Genomic DNA, 20,920 nt, shown 5'->3' with positions numbered 1-20,920 from the left:
CATATGACATGCTGTTTTTTTTTTGGTGGGGGGTTATATGCTTGCAGGACACCAACATCTCATTTGTGACCTCCCTGTGTCTTTTCTATCATCAAGAATAGTTAACCCATCAGACATCACTCAGTACAGATCTGACTTATTTGAATGGCTAATAATTCTGTATCATTGCAGCACACACCGCTAGAGTCAACAGTGCTGGATTATGGACAAATTTGGTCCTATGCTGTGTAATGAGTCAGGACCCTGCCAGCCATACCAATATTCCATTACTTGGATGTCCCCTCCCCAGTCATCATAAACACTTTTGAAACTGGTCAGTTTGCATACTATTTTTTTCTTTACTTTTACAGTTATTGCAGAGATTTTGATTTGATTTAAAAACGTATTTCAAAATTTACAGAAAACACCGACAGACATTTTCTAAACAAAACAAAACACTCTCATATTGAAAACAGACAGCATAAGAAATACTAAATTTCTCTTCTCTTGAAACTCGCATTTTGTGAAAATGCATTTAACAGCCCTTTAAACTACAAGAGACTTGCTGAGATTCATACTTGAAAGGAGTATAGTGAAGCAATAATTACAGTCTTTGTGAAGGGTGCAGGAATTCAAAAGGCAAATGTATAATGCATTTGCCAAAAACCTGGTGACAGCCCACTGGACACAAGTGTGCATTTTCAGCATCAGCCCAAGAGTGCTGTCTAGTGAAGTAACGTAATAGAATGACACAGAAGACAAATGAAGACTGTGAAAATCAAAACATGCACTACAGGAAGTAGCTTTTTAAGAGCTCATAGCCTAAATCATCTCACTAAATGCTAGACAAATTGTTATAGCCTGAAATGTGTACTGACATTAACAGACTGTAATTCTTAATGATTTACAGAAAAAAAAAAGAATTAAAGCTGGTCTGGTAGTTGGTGGGGAGGATTAAGATTCTTGCAGTCATATTTAAGGTTCAGGGTTTGATTCTGAAGTGAGTACCTTAACTAGAGCATGCACCTTCACTGGGGCATACACACATGCTCCTCAAACCATTCAGTCATACCACTGATCCTCACTTCAAGACTGACTATTTCATTTGAATCTGCTCTCCATGCTCAGCAAATCTCAGTGCATCCAAAGTACTTGCTGTTTCAGCCTCAAATCAATAATGTTAGGCAAAGTGTCAGCAGAATAATGTATGCGCATGCTGATTTTAAGGTGTACAAAGATGGCGCCCATGCACTTAGTTTAGAAAGCAATTAAGCAAGCATTTAAAGTGGCAGATTTTTTTTTGAATAACAGATATCTGAGTATTTTTTTTTTATTTTTACAGCCAGCAGCATCCCCCCCCCCCAAAACTAGCCGGCCATAGGCAGCTGCCTAGGTCAGCCTTGCTGATTCTGGTTAGTTAAAACTTGATTTATATCCTGAAGATTTGATGTCCGATAATCTTCATGATATTGACAATATTTTCCAGTGACCATCTGACTCAAAACCACCACCTTAGAATTACTTTAGCCTTATGTTTTAGCGATGATGTCACTTTTTATATTGTCAAATAAATTTCTGTTTCTAATTTTCTCTAAAGCTTAATCCTTATAACGTCTATTTTATATTTGAAAATGCATTTGTTTGTAACTTAAATGGCTATTTAGGGGAAAAGGGTACACATCAGGTCTTCTAGTATGTGTGTGTGGAAGTGCAATCTTAACACTGTGGACAGTTTTTTTGCTGGATTTATTGTTTGGTTTAGGTGGATATCTAAGGTTATGTGATTTAATATCAGGGGCTGTTTGTGCTATTGGGCTGCAGGACTGCAGCCCCCAGCTGTAAAAAGAAAAGAAAAGTAAAAAAGAAAACTAAAGTAAAAAACAAAAAGAAAACAAACTCAAGTCCCAGAACATCATGCATGCACACTCACGGCATTTCCTGATCCGGACTGCTGGTGAACCAGTCCCAGATCATGGGCACAGAATCCAGATGGTCTCACCAGCAGTCCAGATTAGGAAGACAGCATTCAGCAATAGATCCCAGATGTTTATGCAGTTACAACTGCAGAGACTGGAATGTGATCGGACTGCAATATCTGCAGGCTGCTACCCAGACTGCTCTCGTGTGAGGGAAGGATTTGCTCTCACAAGCTATACTGTGGAAGGGACAAGCCTTTGAACAAATGGACTTGAATGTGGAGTTTGATTTTACTGCTGCAGGAAGAAAATGAACAGACATTTCAGGTTGAGTGTGTGTGTGTGTGTGTGTGTGTGTGTGTGTGTGTGTGTGTGTGTGTGTGTGTGTGTGTGATGCCCCAGTTAAATATACCTGGTGGCTAGATAGACTCAAACCCTGTACCTTGGAACTATGTAGCAAGAACGTGAATTCCCTATCCACCAGCACTTGTGAAAATTTCTGTATTTTGAATAATGACAGGCATTTGAATTTCAGACTTCATATTCTTCAGAAAGTACATGGTAACACACAACCTTTTATTCTAGCAATTTTCTGTTTATAAGATCAATATTTGAAATTTGTCCCTATTTTTGGGTCTGTATTCACCCATTATTGGCTTTGTCCAGGTTTTTTGTGCTAAGAGGTTGAGAGCTATGCTGAGAACTGAATTCACTGAATATGTTTGGGAGCTGTATTCCTCCATTATTGGCTTTGTCTAGGTGTTTTGTGCTAAGAGGTTGAGAGCTATGATGAGAATTGAATTCAGTAAGTGATAGCCATTTAAGTTTCAGTCTACCTGTCCTTCAAGAAACAACGGATTTGGCATAGTGGTATGTTGCTCTGATTGTAATGCACAGGGCCCAGGGTTCAAGACTTGGCAGTGAGGTGCATGGTGGTAACACAGCATTTTATTCTAGCAACTTTCCAAGATTATACAAGCAATGTTTAAAATGTGTCCCTAGTTTTTCAGCTTTTGTCCCCCCCCCCAATAAATTTTGGCTTTTTCCAGACTTGCGCTTCAAAGTTGAGAGATATAGTTAAGTGTAGAGTGGATTTTACAATGAGCTGTGAGCTTGAAGAGAAGTTTAATGCTGCTTATACTGAGTCTGCTTGTGTTGTTAATAGCACAACAGGTAGTGTATTTGCTTTTGATGGAGAATTATGTGGATTCTACTCCTTCAGTATATAGATGCATTGCTGATACTGTACTGTGGATGCTGCAGTCCTGAGAATGTCCTCTTTGGTGGAGATACCTAATAACGATGAACCCGTTATCAGTTTGCCATACATTCCGTATTGCAATATTACTAGCTTATCATTTTTTATTGTAACATAGGCAATTTAATCAACTGCAACAGCCACTTTATTTGTAGATGAAACAATGAAATATTAAAGTTGTTTGCTAGCAACAAACTCTTCATTAGTTACAGATCTCTTTAATGTGGAATTATTTAGATGACTTTTACTTCTGCAGAGATTGTGCATATTTACTGACACTGGTGGATTGTAGAAGTTTGAATAGACTTTTATTATGGAAATGTTCTGAAATGGGCAGTTTTGTCATTATTAGTGCATGCATTCTGTTTCGTTGTTTACTGGAAAATGTACTAAACAATAAATGTAAAATTCCTCTAACAGCTGTACTGTATTATATGAGGGATATAATTTAATACAATCAGGAAGGTCTATCAAAGAACCCATGTATGTTTCCTGTGCAAGGGACCTATGATTTGAAAATGGCCCAAAGTTAATCTTTATCTGCCACTGGCCAGATGTATTTTCTTTGAATGTGGGTTTCAATGCTGTTTCAATTAATGTGAGTTTCAAGGGCAAATAATTTTTAATCCTAAATCTATTTTCATTGTGAGACTGCATTGCTTTGTTTAGCAGATGTCAATTAGTGTTTGTGCTGTAAAATGTAAAATAAAACTTTTAAATGAAATCCAAATCATTTTAGAAGTAAAGCAATATGCACATTGCAGTATTTATGGTAAATGAAGTGAAATAGCCAAGTAATGGGACACTGGAATAGCTGCAGGGGGGAGGCCCCATTCAACCATGATTTTGTGAGGGGGGTGAAGGGCGGCAAACCCAGACAGTCCCAGCTGAACTATACCTCTTAACTGCCCATATTTTTGCAGAATTAATAGATTTTTGCTTCTTATTTTTGGTTTGTTCCTCATAAAATTTGTGGTTTTCTGGCAAATCATTTAGGAATTAAGTCACTAAATAATGACAGACAATGAGTTTCAGACTTCATACTTTTCAGAAAAATGCATGCTAAAGCAAGACCTGTTCTGTCATCTGACTAAGTTTATACAAGAGCAATTTTAGTACTGTTTGTATGTTTTCCCAATGTATTTGGCCATGTCCAGATTCTCTGCATTAAGAGGATGAGCGGTATGTGCAAATAAATCACTTTATAAATAAATCACTTTATAGAATAAGGTATATCCAAACCTCTCAACAATCCCTGATTTTGGCTCAAAATGTTGCTCTCCCCCTAATAATCTGTCCACAAAATGACAAATTTGGAAGAAAACATGGAGGGTTTACAATTAATAAATAATTGTAATGATCAGAGTTATAGATAACTTTTAATTTCAGAAATGCATGTATATTCTCTTATTTTGTCAGCTGCTCAAGTTAACAGTACAAATATTAAAAGGTGTCCCTTCTTTGACAGGTTTCCAGCTGTTTTGTGTGGCTATTTTATATTTTTGCATCACATTTTTGGTCTATTTTTCATAAAATTGTGGTTTTCTGGCAAATTAGTGGCAAATCATTAAAGACTGAAGTTAGAAAATAATGACAGAGATTTGAGTTTCAGATTTCATACCCTTTAGAAAATTCTTACTAATTAATGCAAGACCTACTATTCTATTATCTTTCTAAGTTTATAAGAGCAATATTTAAAAAAATGTCCTTATTTTGGGCCTTTGTCCCACTTCTATTTATGGCTTTGTCCAGATTTCTTGAGGCTGAGAGGTATGACAAATGTCATGGCCAGCACCATCAGCCAGAGACATTTCAAATTGTGACATACTTGTTGCACCCCACTCCCCCACATAGTGACTCTGGATGTATCCAAGCAAGGTAAGGAGCAGTTATGCAGTGTAAGTGTGCAGAGTATCCCCCATCCAAGGTAGACACAAGTACTGTAGTGGCTTTTCATTTGTCCTTGATTTTGCAGAATGTTCTGGTTTTCTGTCATATTTTTATACTGTTGATTTATGCTTCTTATTTAGAAAATGCATGCCTGTTGCTCTGTGTTTAAGTAGCGATGCTTTAATGACCATCAGGTAAGCTTGTCTGAGAGTGTAAGATGCAAGTAAGCTTTAATAATGATAGTGTTAAAGAATTACCAACATTGAAAGCCTTTTTGTTGTTGCCATTCAGAGAATATTTACATAGCTTGATAGAGTATAAGCCTTAGGTATTGAAATGCATATGCCAGTATTTGTAATAAAGGACAGGATTTCAGTATTTTCAGAAGCTCATGATATTTGTTGGAGACTTGTAGTTATCTTTGCAGGATTTACTTGTAAACTAGACAGAATGCCAGTCTATCATGTGTGGCCCATAACCTGTGCAGTAATCCCTTAAGCAATTTATCTTGAGCTTGTTTCTTGTTTGCTATTCGTTTTTTACCTTGATCATGTTTTCCCCATGAAATAAGTAGATAGTTGTCAGGCAGCAGGTCTTTTTTGGATAAGAAACATTTTTACACGTGGGGTTATTGCTACTTTCTGCATGTTACTTGATACTTTTATAAAGCTGAATATAAATTATAATTAGAACTGCAGTGCAAGGAGAAGTGGTTTGAGTTGAGTGCTGCATGTTTTTTTTACTTGATTTTGACTGACATTTCAATAATGTATTTTTCATGCCTTACAACCTTTTTGTTTCCATCTAGATATTAAGTAAGCTGTCATGTATCCAATGCATTGACATATTTGTTTTCTTCTACAATTCATTTTGTTTTGATTAGAATCACATAATAATGGTTTAGCAGTGGCACACATGGCAGCGTATTTAATTAAAGTCCCAGTTTTTAACATAGTGCTGCAAAGGGAGTTATTATCTCATTTTTTTCTGCACTTCAGTGATTATATTAGTCACAGGGCTGAAGAAAAGCACCCTGCTTTGAGTTGCATGGGCTTCCCAAGATGCAATTCACAATTTCAGATGAATGAACTTTTCAGTAATTTTATTATAGCTGCAAACCAATCAGTTTGACACACTTCTATGAACTGGTAGGAACTTTCCAAGTATGGTAAACAAGCTCCTTAGTACCATCCAGGATTGTTTTTTATTTTTTCTTATTTTCGCTCACAGTGTGAACCACTGCAGTTGTTTGACATGATTGCTACCTTCAAAAAGATGGCCTTTTGTCAAACAAATCAGTTAATCTGTGCTGTAGACTAAAGCTTGATAGCCTGTGTTGTAGCTTTTTTGGAATTTTAAAAAGAGGACAAGGGGAAGCCACAGGAAAGCTTTAGAAACTGTATTGCTTGTCATATTACTGACTAAGATGGAGATAAGCTCATCAGAACCCGGCAAAAAGTAACTCCACCTCTGTGATCCATTATGTTTTATGAATAGTGTATTACAGCTCCTTCTGTTCATCCTTATTTGTTTTAGCTGTTTCACTTACTCAGGGCAGTGTTTAGAAATGTTATACACAAATGCATAGGGCTGTGAAAAACGCATACAGGAGGCTTATGTAATTTACAGAGCATTGACAAATGCAGAACAAGAATAAATACACAGTGCTATTCCTGGAACAATGCAGGTATGAAATAGTTATGCAAATGAACATGACTCACAATGTTAGAAACATTGTGATTAAGGCGTAAGGAAGTCTTATAAAACAGAGCAGTACAAAAACAGATTAACTACAACTAAAAGCAAACCGCAATATTTCTGCTGACAAAAATGATGTGTTGTTTGACAGAACTTGGCTGAGCAACATCATGGTATGTAACACAAAAAGTGGTGGAATATTTACAAAGTACACTTCACCAATGACTGCATAATATATCAGAGCATGGTGCATGCAACTAGTTTGCATCATCCACACAGCTCCCATTACAACAAAGTGACCAGGAAGATCTCCCATCAGTGAGAGTTAACACCACACCGTTTACCATCATTGACAGATGTGCAGATTAGGTATTTTCCTCAGTCACGGCCAATGAACCAGGAATGTTTGCAAGTTAGTCCTAGGAATGTGTATGGAGGCTCAAGGTGACCACTGTACCACCATGTCCAACTATCATAACAGATATGCCAAATGCATATATAATAATATACATACATACAGTACTTTATGTTATACCGACAACTGTTATGTGCATCTGCATTGCCTATTTGTCTGCTCAGCAGTGTTTTCTGTACCCGCTGTTTGCAAAGCTGTCAAGTGTACAGCAATAGTTCGTCTTGGTACCTGCTTCTCCACTGTACTCTGTCCCCTGTCCCATGCACAGCACTGTAGACTGAAATTTCTATATTGTACTCACAGAATCACATTCTTACCTCACATCACCTTATCTTGCATTTAAAATGCATGTATCTGTCAAAATGCTGCCCCCTACTCAGATAGGAAATGTATCATAATTATATATTCCCCTCATAGCAACAAGAACAATGATCCTATGATTCTAGAGAGAAAAATCCCATCACTAAAAAAAAAAGTGGAACAGATTTATATTTGTCACAGTGTCTTAAACAGTTACAGGTATCATCTGCTTTCTATAATCTTTAATTCACCTTAAACATGCTAAAAAAGAAAAAAAAGCTGTGTTCTGCTGAGTATGCACACAAACCACAACATCACCCCACTATAGGTTAAAAGTGTTTCTGTAAACACACACATATGCGTACACGCATGTACATTCCAGTGTTTGTTTACAGAGTTATACCTGTTATGTAGTTGGCTGCAAATGTCAGTCAACCTAAAGGATAGTCTGTCATATGAAGATGTCAGGTATAACTGTCCCTTTGACCACCAGCCCACACCACTGCTATGGCTTTGATGTGTTGTCTAGCAAAACTGTGTTACAGCCTGCATGTGATTTAATAAATGTTGTGCATTCACCATGTAGAGCATATCATTAATGCATCTCTCACGAATTGCACTGTAGACAGGACCATGTACGGGCCTCAGTGTGCAGCTTGCGATTATGTGACTGCTTATAATTTTTGTGAATTTGGTTGGCCATCCATTAGTGAGCTTTCTTCTCAGTGAAAGTACCTTTACAGCACTCTTCCCTGAAAACTAACCTTGTAGTGCATTGATATTTGTCTGAAGATAGTTTGCTTTGAGGGTTTTAGAATAGTAACATAGAGTAGTTCATATATGTTCGAAAATGGGCCTTAAAAGTTAAAGACCTAAAAGACATCCAGCTTTACATAGGGTACTTTAATTTACAGTGACATTTTTCCAAACATAATACTAAATCCTAGTGGTAACATGATAACAATTTTCAGGCAGCTGCCATTTTCCTGATAATTAAGCATTAGTCAAAACAGGAGCTAAGGAAACAGCAATGTTTGTTTTGCTAGGTGCTATTAATGCCAAACTTTGCTTACTTATTTTTTTTATCCTGATTTATATTCATTTTTGTTTATATTTTATTTGACTGGCTGTTATTCAGTATATTTATTGGGGGGGGGTCAGTAATGTAGAGCCAAAGACAATAGCCTCTGTCCTCTGAAAAAACTGATGGCAATGGTGGGATTCAAGGACTGCTGCCCCCATCCCAGACAACCAAATACAAAACAAGTTTAGTCAATTTTCTAAATGTAGTAATTATATGGAGGGTGGGTAGAACTGGTCAGTGTTACAGTGCCCAGTGTACATTTCTAAGTGGTTCACTACTGGCCTGTGCTGCCACCCTGTCCAGCACCATTATCTGCTGAACTGAACTTCTAAGAAAATGCACAAACCTGTTTCTTTTAACTTTGTTTAAATGAGTTTGCCTGAACTGTACAGATGCAGGAATTTATCTGGCACTGACCATGATCATGGCTGAAAAGGCTCCTTGAGCAGCATATTTATCTGGTTAGAAAATAAACAGCCATTAAAACATGAAGATGTTTGCATATTGCATATAGTTTCTACACTGTCAGTCTTCCATTTTAGTATCCTTGTTGGGTCTGTATCATATGAGTGAATAGGAAAAACTACGAATGCTCATAATCTCGAAAGTACCGGACCTCGAACTTGCTATTGTGGGGGCTGCACCCCCCACCCACCCCCGCTAAATGTATATTCCAACTCCGAGATTGCACTACTGTGAGGAAAGGGCATATATTCCATTCTTCACTGTACCGCAATCTCAGAAAAAGCACTTCAAGGTCTGGTACTTTCGAGATTATGAGCTTTTGCGTTTTTTCCTATTCACTCATATGATATAAACCCTCCTTGTCTTACGTGATGTGTGCATTCACCCTCAAACCTTTCTGATGATTTGTAGTCTGTCAGTGCCTCAGGCAGAGCATTCCACGGCTGTATGACCATTTTTATGAAGTACCTTTTTCCCCAAGTCCATCTTCATTCATTAACCTGTTTACCTTAACTCATCCCAAAAGGCTATTGACAGTGGAGTGAGTTTAGGTTACTACTTTCATCTTCCCATCTTTGATACTGCATGCATAGCATATAATTTAAATTTGCCATCACAATCCATCTGTTCCATTTTTTTTTTTTCATAAACCTGCAGGGCGTGCATTTTAACATCCTAACTTTCTTTTTCTGCATAGCTATTGTAGTTGGGCACAGAATTACGGATTTAGGTTTTGCAGTGAATGAATGAATGACCTTTTCATATGTACAAACACTTTTCTGGCTCATCAATGACAGACTCAATCTTATCATGTAAACTTTTAATTTTCCTTATCCTTTAAAATAAGCATTTTTAAAAACAGTGCCTAGTTTGCTCTGGTGTTTTTGTGTTTCACCACTCTAAATTCATGATGTTGCTCTGTACTTTTCTCCTTGTTCTGCCTCCTTGGTTAGGCTTCTCATATAATGGAGAATTTCCATCTGTATCCATATTACCTTCCACTTTCCTGTGGCTTTGTGAGTCTGAATGTTCTTTGCAGACTATTCCTTACGTAGATAATTGTCCCCATGTTCCATCCCATTACTGTATACTTAAGGCAACCAAATGTTTCACCATGTGTAAAGGTTTCATTCTGCTAGTGAACCCACTTCTTGCTTTGTTGTCCTCCATCAGCTCCCCACACTGATATCCACCCAAGAATTGATACCATTTTGTTTTTCCTGATATAGCAGAAGAGGCCATTTGGTCATCTGGATATAAGAAGGGAATCAGCGCCACTCCCTCTGCCTCTATGCATTCACCAGTGTCCAGACATTGTATGTGGTTTAGATGCAGGTGATATCACACAGAACTTTGTGGTACATATTGCTCTCTTTGGGCTATATATTGCTAAAGTCTGGTTTAGAAAGACACCAAAAGTTCACAATTGCCCACTTCACCATCAAGTATGCCTGAATATAATTATTTTTTTCTACCATTTTCTGCATGTTTCCTTTAATTTTTAGCTTCCTCTCTGAGGAGTATGTAAGCAGTTAGTGTAAACAGCATTTTTCAGGTTTTTTTTTTTACAAACGAATAACAGATCCATAAAATCAAATGGAAAATAATGCAAAAATAGAACAGAATTGAAATATAACAGAATTATGAAAAGATAGATTATTATGCAAAGTCTGTAATTCTTAACTGACTACTGGTAAAAATGTCAGTTTTGTGGAGTGAATAAGTTGGAGAAATGTGACCTTCAAAGTTGCATCTCTTTTATTCAGTGAACCTGACAACTAACACTCAGAATCTTCTTAAAGAAAATTATTCAATACCTGTAGACAGAACAGGCTGTCATTTAAAATCCTGAGAAGAACATTTCCAGTTATATGCAGTACAGTGCCTTAGCGGACTTGCCGAAAGTAAACCCAGAGTGCTATATTTACAAAGTATTGGTATTGAGAGTATATTAGTTTCTTGTGGTATGGTTATTTCCAGATATCTGAGGCACAAATTTATTGCCTCCCTTGCAATCACCAAGTATCTAGTTTAGAAAGTAAATACGCTGTTACTCGGGAGCTTAGGCCAAAAGCAAGGAATGCACTGACAGGAAATGTTGAAGTTATACTGAAGGTTGAAGTCTTTCGCACAAGTGCTAGACAGACCATTGGTTTTGCAAGGACAGAGAACAAAAATGGAAGTGATTTGCTTGATAAATGAGTGCAGCCTATTTCAGAAATGGGGTATTTTTTGTGTTAGGTATTTGACACACCATTTGGTATTGTTGATAGGGCATTATAAGTTGAGGCCTCTAGAATGGGTGTTTGTCTTACCACTTGTTTTGTTTATTTGATAGAGTTCAGAGTGCTGAGTCATTCATAGCACAGATGGCTAAGCTCAAATCCCTGCACAGAAGTCCTGACCATACTAAGATCAGATATTACCACAAGTGCAGCATTGGCCTTTGGAAACTGAATGCCAGCATTGCTAATCTCACCCCCTGACACCTTGCATCTGAGGCCACTGCCCCATTCATTTGCCCCAGCCTAGCTGCATCTGTCTTGTGTAAGAAACTGAAGAAAGAAGTTTCTTTTGCTTGAGCTTTGGAGATAAGAGTAGCACCGTGGTCAGTTAAGATGATAAACGTGCTAAAGAAATACATGAAGGATACAGTTGCTATTCTGAGTTTTGATATGAGAATATAGAAATGGTTAGGGGAATGAGTACAGTTAGCAGGCAGGAGATAATACAACTAAATAAAAAAATGGATGACAGGAGAAGAACAGGTTTGCTTTTGTTGGGTATTTTTTATAAGAGGCTGTACACTTGACAGACACTATTGTTTTTAGAAGTTTTAAATGAATGGTTTGATTATGAATAGGAATGAAGTTAATGGGACATATGATTCAGCAGTGGGACAGGAAGGATGTTAAAATGCTGGAAAAACATCATACTAATGTGTTAAAACTGTTGTGCATGTGAAATAGTACCTGCTGCAGTTCAGTCTTCTGTGAAAAGCAGAGACTGGGTTGGCAGTGTCAGTATCTGCAGAACAAATGTTATACAGAATGCCACAGTTATGAACATTCTCAGGTCTGATAGCACACAAATGTAGAAAAATGTGTTTAGGTATCAGAACTGATCATAATACAGAAGGAGAAACAGCAAAGTTCCACTTGTGCATTGTTTGGGATGCTTTGTTTGCCATTGCTTTTTAACTCACTTGTTTTCAGAGACATATAATGTTACCATTTCAGGTTAACATCCTCATTTCGTAAAACTGCATTGCATTGTGTTAAAAAGAAGTGTATGATATTGGGCAATCTTTTCCATGCTAAAATTATGTTCACTTCTGGGGTAATAAACTGATAAGTGAATTTTGTTGCAGGAAAATGTACTGGACAGACATTGGGACAATTAATGGTGTTCCAGAAAAGATCAGTGGTGCTGACATGGATGGTTCCAACTTGGTTAACCTTTTTACTGGTAACCTGGACCACGTGGAGTTTATTACCATCGATATTGCAGAGCAGAAACTGTACTGGGCTGTTACATCTACTGGAGTGGTAAGGAATTGTAGTACGCATTAACTGTACAGTATTAAATAACTAGTACTTTGCCCGAAACTTATGTAGGTCTTGATTTTAAATATAATTTACAACCTTTTATGGCCAACAGGACATTTATTTTCCTTTCTTCATAATTAAAACTTTGTTTATTTTTAATGATTTGTTGTATTACAGTCTACAACCTTTTTACTTACGTAGCTGTTTCCTCATCACATACTTGCTATTGCAGACTCTCTAACAACAAAGAAAGTAGCGGTAAAAAAGTTCAATAAATCATCAGTAAGAACAGTACTGTTTTTACTTTTGCTTCACAAAAAAATTCTAATATGGAAAGATAGGTATGTATAAGAAGAAGTTCTGTTCACCCATCTGCACTTCATTCAAGTGAAGTTTTGTTCCATTTCTTTGGATGCATTTACCACTTAGTAGTGTTTGTTGTATACGTGTTGGTGTAAGAGCTGTGTTGAGTTTTGTATGTCTTTGTGATTGTGTTTCAGCTATGTATGCTGTGTCTTGGACATGTGTGATTATATTCAATAACATGAGTGAATAATAAGTTTGTTTTGATTTCCTGAATTGTGATCATTGTTCTGCTCGAGCTATCAACATAGACTTAAATGTGTGTTCAAATATATATATGTGTGTGTGTGTGTGTGTGTGTGTGTGTGCATATATGTGCGTGTGTCAATATATGTATTTGTGTGTTTTTGGGGGTGGCTTTCATTCATGTATTTGAGGACCATATGTGCAATCCTTGGAACACTGAGAATTAAAGTGCATTGACAGAGATAAACATGCTAGCTCCAAAATTGTTGTTTCTGAGTATTCTCTCATTTTGGAGGTACACTGATCTCGGATTTAATAGTTATAAGTAGCACAAGTGTGTAAGAAATGCTTTTTTAGATGCAGCAGCAAGTTTTGCACTTCTCTTTTAATTTCATAGGATTGCATTTACATTTTTGTTTATGTTCAGGACTTGCACTGATGAGTCTCAAAATTTAGAAAAGGCACCATGTGTGTGTTACATGGATTTATTTATATGTAGTTAGTCTGAGTTTTCAGCATGAATTCATGTAGATAAAACATGGAGAAACTAAGGAAATAATTCAAAGTGGGTTTGTCCTATTAATGGTACTTAACAGTAGTTAAGTAGCAGCTGACCTGTTTTCTGTTTGACTTGTACAGGTATGACAGGTTAACAGATATATGTCTTGCTACCATTATGGGTACCTGTTAGGTCAATTTCTGATATAGAAAGCAGTTAGACTATTTGTTGAAGTAAATAATTTTCTTTTGTTGGAGTGTGATTTTGCTTTCTGTATTATAAGAGAGAGATTTTGTGTGGGACAATAACATATTTACTCTGCTCCTGTCCAGACACTGGACACTGGTAGACTGGTCACCTTGGCACCTTTTGTCTGATAATGACACTACTTGCAAACTTGAGCTCCTTCCCGTCCTATAAACTCCTGCTCCCAAGAAGTGCTGAAGATCTTGTTGCCACCATTACAGCTATGACATCACCATGCTTGATGAAACCTTTTTGACGATTTTTCAGTCCTTTTGGTACAGATAAGTGAATAAATGTTCGGTTATTTTTAATCAGCTTAGGCTGTGTAGGATAAGGACCCTTTCACTAGATGCTTTATATACTATTCTTGTTTTTCTGTCTGATCTTTTCACTAATTATCCTTACTCATCACTTGTCAAAAAAAAAAAAGAAAGAGAGGGAGAGAATGTAAAAATCTTTGTCTATATTTTCAGTTCTCTCTGTACTATTTATGATCATGAATAGCAGAGCGTTGATACTTTTGTCATTTGAGAGGCTTCTTGTGTTGTCTGTTGCTGACTTAGTATATTTGGTAATGACTACTTAGTGTTGTTGTTGTCAGGAGTTTCACTTAATGTCTATTTCAATCCATTGTTTTAGAGAATACGGAGAAAGAAGTTAAAACCTCCTATTTAAAAAAAAAAAAAAAAAGCGTAAAGACTGTGGACACAAAATCTCCCCCAAAGATCCCCACAACATATGCGTGATATCTTGGGAAGAAACCATAAGATGCTGAATGTTCTATTTGTTAAGAATTTTATCTCCTGGACATTGTTAGACAGCTACAAAAAATTGTCTTCAAGGTACTTTTGAGATCATAGGTACCTGAAAAGGAAAAACATAGAATTCCAGACAAGGCTTAGCAACACAGTTGGCCATAGGAAATGAAGATGGCTAACAAACTGGCAATTTCTGTCCTGCAGAAAATTATCACCATCTAAGGCATCAAGGACTTCTATCATCCTGGCTAGCATTTGTAACATCCTTTCTTTCTTACAGATCCCTGAGGCAGCCCAACTCAGCCAGATTGGGAATACATGGTGTCAGCCTTCATAATAGCTCATTTGCAGTATGGCATCATCTCAGCCCTGTCTTTACTTGGGCAGCTTGAGAATAACCTCTAACTACCTTTAATTCACTTCTGACTCCAGCCCCAGTTTTGTCACCTGTAGTATTGGAACCAGTACCACCGCCTGTGCTGATCCCATTGACAGTGACAATTACCCTTTATTTGATGCAGTCACCAAAGCAAAATATCTCACCCTTGCATCACAAACTTCAGAAAATACAACAGGATAAGCAGTGTCCACAAAACCAAGGTTCTTCAGGAAATAAATCCAAATCAGCCAGTCCACACCACAGAAAATGAATTTATTTAGCGCTTTTGTCTTGACTTCTTCAGAATAAAAAAACACACCAAGCAAGAGCTTAAATATACTTGATCAATTGACCAATTAATCAATTAAATCATTAGAAAAAAGTATGTTGTTTTAAAAAGACAGACCTCATTTTATACAATAAATTCATCTGGTCAAAGCCTTATACTTTAAAACTGGGGCTATAGATAAAGTTTCATTAAGACCAGGTTCAAGGAATGAATATAGTAAAAATTGCCATTTCAATTCACATAATTCAATATCCAATTCCCACCAGCCCCCTCTTGAAGATCTATGTACAACTTCTAAAATACCAAATCTGAACTATTTAAATTCTGCACATTCCAATGAGTGTCTAAACAAAGCATTTTTATCATTTTTATGTAGAATTGCATAAACATGTTCATAAATACGTTTACAAAGTTGTCGCTCTGTTTTCCCCTACATAAAAATGTTTACAAGAATCACATACGGCCAAGTAAACTAAACCTTTTGTTGTGCAGTTCCATGGTTTAAAAACCACTGGGTTAGCCCTGTTTAGTAAACAGATTATTTTTTCATCCAAAATATATGCAATATGAGCAACAACCACATTTATTAGTTCCTTTCTCAAATGGATTATGTAAAATGATGTTGTACTCTAACAAATATTTCAGATTCTTACCCATTTTGTTTACAAATTTCGTCTCTTCCCCAAGCATTTTAAATAAATCACGGTTACTCCTAAAAATAGTCCAGTATTTTAGTATTATAGCTTTAACTTCTTTTGAACCTTCAAATAGAAGCACCATAATACTTGTAAACTGCTGATTCAGGGTATCCAGAACAGTCCCTGCTGATCTGACACCCATGCCCAGAATGGGTTTAAATTCCATACCCCAAGCTGGTACTACCTCTTTGCTCTCTTTAGTAATGAGGTCTCTGGGGTACCCTCTCTCCAAAAATAATTCTGTAATAAATAAAACCTCCTTCCTCAATACGCCCCAATTAGAACACATTTTCGTGGCCCTCACTAGCTGGCCTTTAAAATTTTTTTTGTAGTTTTGAAGGGATGTTAGCTATTATAGTTCAAATAAGAATTAGAAAATGTCTCTTTTCTAAAAATGGAGGAGCAAAATTTCTTTGCTACCATGTCTTTGCTCAACCTTACATCTAAGAAAGCAATGCTAATATTAGAATTTTTACTAGTGAATGTAAGGAATGAATGTAACTCATTTAAATGGGTAGTCAAATCTGTGTGGGCTGAAATAAGTTCTTTCCAAAGAATAAAAATATCATCTAAAAAACAAAGATATAAACTCCATCTTTCATTAAATTCTAATGGGAAGACATATTTACGCTCCCAAGCATACATAACTGTATTTGCATAAATGGGGGCGCAACTTTCCATAACACTTACAGCAAAATTCATCATAGTACTATTTAAATCTGCTAAGTCCAGCATAGCCACCAAAAATAATTCAAGTCCCTCTTTGAGAGGGATGCTAGTAAAAAGGTCAACTACATCCATTGTTGTAAAATAAACTTCTAGGGAAAATAATTCTTCCTTTAATCTAGACAGGTAGTCCCATGAATCTTTCAGTATATAATTAATCTTAGCCACAATTGGTTTGAACAGTCTATCTATAAATACTCCTAAGGGGTAGGTAGAGCTACCTTTAGATGTGATAATCACTCTGTAGGGTGGATTAATAAGTCCTTATGGACCTTTAGTATTCCAAATGCTTGTGGCATGGTGGGATGCTCAGTTTTAAGAAACTCATACAGTTCTTCTGAAATGATGCCCTGGAAAAGAGAGTCCTCCAAAAAAAGTTGGACTTTCCTATGGGCAATCTTAACTTCATTATATGAAGCTTCGATATACCTGTTGGTATCGTAAAAAATGTCCATCATTTTTGCACTGTACTCAATATTCTCCACTAACACCATCCCTCCCCCTTTATCGAGTTTCATTACCCTAATAGAGTCATCACATCTAATTTATTTTAACAGTGCCATCTCCTGTCTATTCAAGCTAAAATGTTTTTTCTTATGTGAGCTTAAGAATGAGTGAGTGTCCCTTAAACACAAGTTTTCATAAGTAGCAACAATGGGAGCAGTGGGAGGGTCAAATGTACTTTTAAGTTTGAAAACTTCACTGTTATTATTTATCTGTTTCAAAGCTCCTCGATTATTTTAGAACAAGGATTGTAACCCCAGTTTCCTCGCAAACAGCTTGATCTCAGTCATTGTTTCTGGTAAACGTATGACGGAACTAGGTATGAATTTGAGGCTTTTATTAAAAAGAAAAAAAATGTTCATGATTAATTTCTACATGGGTATAATTGAAAATATTAAAGCCCTGCAAACTCAATGTTGTCCCATCATTCAGCACTTTGATATTTCCTTGGAAATTGTTAACAACCACCCTTCTTTTAACTAAACATTCAATATCTGAAATCAATTCCTGTACCTCCCCCATTGCTGTCCCCTGGGGTGGTTCCAAGTACCCTGAGTTGCTGGGGTGAAATGAAAAGAATTAAGATTGTTTGCATTGTCATTTCTTTGTCTGTTATGGTTCCCTATTCTTTCTGATCTCCTAAGGGGTGCCTGCTCAGAAAATTCCTGTTCATTACTATGTGCTGTATCAAGTACATCAATATTCTTTGTCTCTGCTACTTTCCCCCTACCTTCCCCATATTCTCTCCTATTATTGTCTGTAAATCCAGAAAATTGATTGTAAAATTCAGGCATAGGGTAGGCCATGCCTTTCTTATATTCATTGTTATCTCTTATTAAGTTTTTTTCTTTTCCTATCCATGTTAATAGCCACTTGTCGCTCAATACTGTTGAATATGTTATCATATTTATCAATATTTAAATCAAACAATAAATCTTCAGTAATTTCACTGTTCAGAACAGTAACCTCATCAAAAATTTCATTAATACATGTATTATTTAAACCAACAATAAAATGCACAAGTTCCAAACCAAATTGGTCAAACATTTCAACTAATTCCTTTTTATCATTATCCTTTAAGCTAATGCCTGTAGGAAACTTATAAAGGCGTAAGCCTTTAGGCACTTGCTTATGCTTCAGGCATTCATTCAAACAGGAACTGTCACATTGTAAATTTCTCACCTTAGTGAGCTTCTGTTCTAAGTCAGAATGTTTTTTATTTAATGTCCTGCACCGTTATTCCGTTGGTTTATTTTCTGTTTCAGCCCCAAACAACTTGAAATCCTTTTTAATCCATTCATGAAAGTTAGTTTTTGGGCTTAGATGCTCCACAGCCCATTTTTTACTCACACTAGTAGCGTTCATGTTACTGGAAGCAGGAAATGAAAAGTCCCCTTCTTTACATGTAATCATTGTCAAACAGTCAACACTAGCAGACACAGAGGATGATGGATCTTGTAGTCTCTGCATTATACAAGCCATATTCTTATTCTGCTGAATTAAAATGGCTAAAAGTTGTGTTAGACTCACTTCTGAGTCTGATTCATTCACTCTAAGTACTTCCATAGCATCCACTCCATTAAAATGATCTCCTTGCCCATGACAGCCTGGTTCTTGCATTGTAAAATCAAAAACAAACCTACTGTGGCAAGTGTTAGCTGATATATAACAATGTAAAAAGGCTTCAGGACACCAATTCTGCCAAAACCATTCACAAATGCAGTCACCAAGGCAGAATATCTCACCCGTGCATCACAAACTTCAGAAAATACAACAGGATAAGCAGTGTCCACAAAACCAAGGTTCTTCAGGAAATAAATCCAAATCAGCCAGTCTACACCACAGAAATCAAATTTATTTAGCTCTTTCGTCTTGGTTAATACCAAGACTTCTTCAGAATAAAAAAACACACCAAGCAAGAGCTTAAATATACTTGATCAATTAACCACTTAATCAATTAAATAATTAGAAAAAAAGATGTTCTTTTAAAAAGACAGACCTCATTTTATACAATAAATTCATCTGGTCAAAGCCCTATACTTTAAAACTAGATGAAAGCACTAAATAAATTTGTTTTCTGTGGTGTAGACTGGTTGATTTGGATTTATTTCCTGAAGAACCTTGGTTTTGTGGACACTGATTACTCTTTATTTGATGCCAGCCCGGTGTTGGTGACCTCCTTAGTGCTGACCACTAGGGTCAAACATTTCATTGTCAAGCTCCCCTATCTACTCTGGTTCCAGTCTTGTTAGGGCCATTATCCGCTTTTGACATTTGGCTCTTTGGCACTGAAATCTTCCATGATGATTTTGCTCCAGAGTCTTCAGTGCCAGAGATCGGCACTGGTGTCCGTCTTTGTATGCCAGCTTTGACATTGTTGGTGCAGTTAGTCTTGGGGCAGAATGCCATAGGAAAACTTTCTGTGCAGAGAAGAACCACTGTGATTGTGTAAGAGGAAACATGTAGACTTCCTATCAGAGTTTCTCCTCTCAGACACAGATTTTGACAGGATCCATTCTTTAATGCCAGCATCAATGCTGTTGGTGCCATTAGTATTGGATCTGAATACCATGGGAGACCTATAAATGCAGAGAAAAAACAATGTAGCTTCTTAACAAGAACAGGCAGAGGCTCCATTGGTTCCTCCTGGGCACCTCTGAGACTGAAGCCTTGGCAGCACATCATCCACATTTCCACAGGAAAGAGGACTTCATAAACCCAGATTACAGAGTTCTTTGGTGCCCTCTTCACAGCAGAGTTCAGACAACTTTCCTTTGAGCCCACCAAAGAAGAGACAGTATAAGAGGAAATATGTAGACTTCCATGGAAGTCTCTGCCCCCAGACACAGATCTTGACAAATGGGAGGTTTCCCCAAAGTTCCCTCCTAAAGACACCTCATTTGGCAAGATTCTGGAGGTGATGAGGTAGGAAAGTATCCTGGCTAATAGCACCAATCTCTACTAAGGAAGTAATTTTTCAGGAGGCCTGTAGGTCATCTACCACCACTCTGATAAGCTGGTAGACATAGTGTGCTCCAAATTGTGGAAGGAGACCGATGTGGCTGAGCCTATCCCCTGTAAACAAGAGACAGTGCTGCAGAGCCCCCCAAAGATAGTGCTGCTACCAAGCATGAGGTTCCAGAGGATGCTCAGATTATCCATACTCCTAACAAGGAATTACAGATGATGGAAGTGTGTTCATGCATCCAGCATATTTTATTCATAGCACTGAACTGCCTGGTACATATAATTAGGTTTCAGAGGAATTGTCAGTTATTCTAAAGAAGTTGCTTATAGATGATATGAGATCACGGATAGAAACCCAGGTGGCAACTATTTTATTTATCTTTGCTGGCCACATATTTGATTCACAATGCAATGAAAGGAGCAGCTACAGCTGTGAGCTCAGATATTGCCATGTTGCATGAAGCCTGGTTGAGTTTCACTGACTTTACAGGACACTTCAAGGTGGTGCTCGTCGTTGCTGTCTTTGATGGAACCTCCTTGTTTGGGCAGATGTTGAAAAAAAAACTGTTGCAAACAGTGTGGGCAACATGGCATAAAACTCAGTATTGTCAGGGTGAAGTTTTCCACTGCAACAGTCTTTTCAAAGAAATCAAAAGGGCAACAAAAACGTATGGTTTAGGAAGTCCTAACAGCCTTAGCATAGACAACAATACAACAGAGGCTTCCGCTATAGGAGGGACCTCTCATCTGAC

At 37.1% G+C, this 20,920-nt stretch overlaps 1 protein-coding gene across 1 annotated transcript in view; it reads left to right on the top strand.

Moving 5' to 3' along the window:
* LRP2 (LDL receptor related protein 2) overlaps nucleotides 1-20,920 on the top strand; it is a 1,335,386-nt gene that overhangs the window by 659,149 nt on the left and 655,317 nt on the right. The window contains exon 35 of the mRNA XM_044075346.1: nucleotides 12,376-12,553. Coding sequence (XP_043931281.1) covers nucleotides 12,376-12,553 — 178 coding nt within the window. The remainder of the gene's footprint in view (nucleotides 1-12,375; nucleotides 12,554-20,920) is intronic.

The sequence above is a fragment of the Protopterus annectens genome, chromosome 6.part1, assembly GCF_019279795.1.
Source record: "Protopterus annectens isolate FY-2018-M chromosome 6.part1, PAN1.0, whole genome shotgun sequence".
NCBI lineage: Eukaryota > Metazoa > Chordata > Ceratodontiformes > Protopteridae > Protopterus > Protopterus annectens.
Note: the sequence above shows the minus strand (reverse complement) of the source record. Positions and strands in the feature narration are given on the sequence as shown.